The 4,848-nt window shown below is 31.7% G+C and overlaps 1 protein-coding gene across 1 annotated transcript; it reads right to left on the reverse strand.

The window, feature by feature from the left end:
- Positions 1 to 587: 587 nt before the first annotated feature.
- On the reverse strand, positions 588 to 1,052 carry LOC123694852 (protein atonal-like). Its single transcript, XM_045640450.1, has one exon. It carries the CDS (start codon positions 1,050 to 1,052, stop codon positions 588 to 590), a length of 465 nt encoding a protein of 154 aa, XP_045496406.1.
- Positions 1,053 to 4,848: the final 3,796 nt, after the last annotated feature.

Consider the following 4,848-nt stretch of genomic DNA (forward strand, 5'->3'; position numbering starts at 1 on the left):
TTTTTTTTTGATGCTAATATTATTTCTGTTTTTTTTAAATATATAATTTGAAAATTATATATTCTTTTGAGTGTTGAATGGTAGGGTTAAAATAAAAGTAGTAAATTATAAACGGAATTTGTGTATTTACAAACATATTAATGCTAGAGTTATATATTTTAACAATAATTTATATAATACTGTATTTACTTAGTCTAAGCTTAACTATATTGGAATGTAATACTATATCGGCAAGATGTTTCACATAAAAATAAATCCAAAAGATAAGTAAAACTAAACATCGGTAGGACGGATTTCTTTGCAATTAAATCTAACTATTTACATTAAAAATATAAGCGTAGGTTTTCATAACATAATGTACAAACTGAGAGATACAAACACACCGTATTAGTGACTTATCGAAAAGCATCTAAAATTGGCAATCTATATGAAATACAACTTAAACCTGCGGGTTTACAACTACGGTAACGAGTATTATGGTACTAATATAAATATCCCTGTAGGAGTCTAATAATTTGGCAAATTACCTAGAATCTCTAATTGGCTTCGTCTTCAATGTACATCTTAAGCTAACAAACACTTCACTATTACTGCAGAAGTTCGTACAATGCCGCGATGTAGGTCTGCGCCATTTGCAGGGTCTCGTACTTGGAGAGTTGGCGATCAGCTCCCAGTGAAGGAAGATGCCCTCGGAGTCTGTCGAAGGCTTTGTTGAGATTCTGCATTCGCCGCCTCTCCCTAGCATTCGCAGCCAAGCGGCGTCTTCTTAACACGGCAGCACTGGTTGCTCTACCACGACGTTTGCCAGAACCTTCCATGTCCACATCCTCAGAATCTTCTAGAATATCGTTGGGCAATCCTCTGTACGCGATGTGATTGGACTCGTGACTTCCATCCAGCGATGGGGTCGGCTCCAAGCTGGACCGCCCAGAATCGGGCGACCTTGGCCAATTCAGATAACAGTCCTCCGTCGAATACTCCAACATGACGTCAGACGAAAATATATCCTTCTCGGAGTACAATAGCCGATGTCCGTAAGTTTCGGTTGCCATTTTAAGTTTTATTTTGACACAGGTGCACACGTTTCGAGGTCCCGAAGGGTTCTACCGCTCCCGTTTACCTGTCAACCCTTATATATTTTCCTGTTGTGTTGGAGAGAGTGCGTTAAGGCTTTGTGTTCGTGAGGGAAAGGGACGGAGGATGCGATCGAGGGTAATTTGAGGCCAATCATCATTAATTATTTGTTCCCCGGCAGTGCGTGTGCCGACTGTACAGTATTGTTTGATACTCTACTTTCGTGCCAACCTATTTTTGCCCTTTGTAATAGATAACAATATTAATAAAGGATATTTATAGATATTAAATTGATGTTGGATAATGATACTGGGATGCCTTTTATTGTAATATCAGCTAATACTTAATTGGGGATGTTAAAAATGTTACGAATGATAGACATTTGTATAAAGCGAAATAATAATACTCATTGAATTAAGATTTTATAATTTAAATAACCTTATTATATGTATATTGAGTAAGTAAGTAGTGAAGGTGGACTTAAACTATATACATATAACTCTATAAGGTATTCTTTATAGGTAAGGCTCATATTAGTATAAACATTGTTTTACTCTACTTCAAGTAATCAACTCACTTAAACTTTTACAATTATCAGCGAATAGCAACGTATTTAAGTTTAAATTGAATTTATGTATAATTAATAAGAAATGTTTCTTAAAAAAATAATTGAATAGATAAAGATGTAACCATAATTTGCATATATATGTTTGATTCTATACAATGTTTCTTAACTCTATCGGTCAATTATTCAGCGCTTTCAAATTGTCGTAGGTACTTTAACATTAGTATCTTATGCATTTTATTTCATTTCATTTATGCTCCTAAACATGAATAAAATGAACTACATTTATTTCTGCCACAGTTTCTTTTATTCAGAAGTCGTCATACATTTTTTTATTATGATTTGAAGGGTTCAAATCTATAAATCTTGCCTTAGGTACATTATCAGTAGGTATAGTATTCAAATTTCAAGTAAACCTCATAAATATGTTTTTTTATTAATTAGGTTACCTACCTAATATATTATAAAATGTAAGTATGTATTTTAAAACGGATAAACCTGTAATAGCATTAAATAATAAGACCTAAATCCTCAATAAAATCTAAAAGCAGATAAAAATGAATGAAGTGAGAACCAGTCACCATACGACACCGCCGGGAATCGAACCTGATATAGTTTTCAGTCGCGAGTGAAACACAACACTGGACTGTAGGTGGCCTGTGATTTACAACGATCTACATGTACAAGAAATGACCAGTTATCAAAAATAGAAGTATAAAAAAACTATAATCTAAAACTATAAACTGTTTCATAAAGGTATTTGAAAATTACCATGTTTTTGTATAGGTACCTACTTGTTTTGAAAATAAAAAAAATATACGGGTTTTGGAACTATTTTTATCGTTATTTTTGAACACTTAACTGCTTTATTAACTCTAGAGATAAATAATTTTTCGTTATCGTATAAAAAAACACACATTTTCACAATTTAATTATTATAAATATTCCACCATTTTCTAATTATAGTCTATACATTAAATTAATAAAGATTTAAATTTAACATTTAAAAACTCTTCCATTTCTATACATCTTTGTAGCATCATCCTCCACCCGGTGGTCCGGTCGATTTTCAGAATCTCACCCACGTTACCTAAATCCACGATTTTGTTCATTTTAACTCAAAATTCTGTTATAAAATTACCTAAATTTCAATAAAATATAGAGCCAAAATTATTAGCAAGAACTCGTTAATAACAATGATTTTAATTGCAACCAAACGATTCTATTAGTGGCCTATATAATATACAATTACAGAACTTATTTAGGGAACTCTAGTTTCAGTAATAAGGTTTCAACCAAAATAATCTCATTTATCATTTTATTGTTATTCTTTTTAAATATGTATATTGTACAATGTACATGTTGTTAGATATTTTACAACTATAATGTTAGAAATAACATTAAGATGATGAAAATAATTTTTTTGCGTAACGCATAAGTACATAATTGCTAAATCGAGCACAAAGCCGTACGGTCTACAATTTTTGGTCGCTACTGCTACGTAAATGTATAGTTAATAAACCATTTTTAATTTATTGCTCATTATACTTACCTTAAGTATTATCGTCATTTACAGCCAATTTTTGTTCCCATCGCAGGCACACAGGTCTTTAATTGTTGAAGCTTTTAATAATTAAATTGTATATTCATCAAATAAACAAACAATGTTTGACAGTCGTCACGAGTCACGTCTAAACATTGCGATGGGTCGAATCGGGTCAGGAACGTGTTTTTTTCCACCATTTTCCGCGCCATTAACCCCCCAACAAGGCTCGGATTTCGCGCTAAAAAATCGCCCGCTCGGCCGATTGTACCTGGAATGATTTTTGTGGGAAACGGCTTAAAATACACTGAGATCCTCCTAATTTGTGTCCTAATAAGAGATTAGGATATATATTGTAATTGTAATTATTATTCACTCACATTGTAATTGTAATTATTACTTATTAAACCTTAAAAATAGGAAAAGAAGATAAACAGGTAAGTATTGAAAGGAGTAAACCAAATCCTAATTTCTTTGATTTAAGTTACCTATAACTGTAGTTGTGGTATTCACAAACAACCTGCATAATAGGTAATTAATAATGCGTGATGTGACTGCGTTATGTTACTAAGATAATAATTGCAATTTGCCATTAGAATCAGTTGGTATCAATATCATTGATAATTTTCATTATTCACTTATTCTGTTCCTAACATAAGTTCCAAAATATATCGAGCTTTCAGTGTACAATTACCAAATAACCTATACAAAATAAAACAATAAATAACTTAATTAAAACTCTAAAACTAAGACCAAAACAGCCTCAAACGTAACGGGATCCACTTCAAGTGACGCGTGATAATTTCCACAAAAGTAGGGGTCGTTCGTAACCGTATACAGTAAGCGGAGGGTTAACCGTTATGTTCATTTGTTCCGGGTTACTTCCGAAAAGGGTTGAATCTTTGAATCGAACTGTGACTTATGTGGTGTATCCAGTTTCTTGCGGATTTTGTTTGGTAGAAGCAATTAACCTTATTTTTAAAAGCAAAGCTGTATACAAGACCTAGTTCATAAAAACGCAATAAAGGATTATGACTTCAATTTTCAACTTTTACTTTTAGTTCTTTAGATGTTTCGTTTAGTATTAAAAAAAACAAAAAAAGCTTTTATAGTTATCTGAATTCATCTTAAGGATTTACAAAAGCTTTAAAATCATTTATCACGAATTTACTTAAGATCTCTGTCTTTTTGAATTCTGCTTTTTAAGCTATCTCTAATTTTAAACCATTTTTAGTTCGCAAAAATGCAAGAATGTCTACAAGTCCTAAACACTTAATTAATATAATTTACCATCGAAATAACTTTATTAGTCTAACAATAGCCAGTAAATTATTCAAAAATAATCTTCTGCTATAAAGATCGTAAAATTATGATAATCTGACTTGATTGTTTTACATGACCACACAGATAGGCGGATATTGCCAAAACTGAATAACTTCCCTTTTAAAACTTGCAAGTCTTACGAATTATTGCTAAATCTATATTATTATTAAATTGTCGTAATAATGTTGGTAGAAACTCTCCAGTAACTCGCATATGTAGTACTTTTAATGACCTATGTAAGTCGCTGGGTGGTATAATAGACATAAATTTTGATTCAATTATAGTTTTTCGCAAAAAAATTACAAATTTCTTGTTTGGCACAAAAATTCAGTAGAAGAAATTA

Source organism: Colias croceus, chromosome 10 (genome assembly GCF_905220415.1).
Source record: "Colias croceus chromosome 10, ilColCroc2.1".
NCBI classification, from domain to species: Eukaryota; Metazoa; Arthropoda; class Insecta; order Lepidoptera; family Pieridae; genus Colias; species Colias croceus.

Bases quoted from the DNA above. Each gene is read 5' to 3' on its own strand.
- LOC123694852 (XM_045640450.1), bottom strand. From the start codon at position 1,052: ATGGCAACCGAAACTTACGGACATCGGCTATTGTACTCCGAGAAGGAT.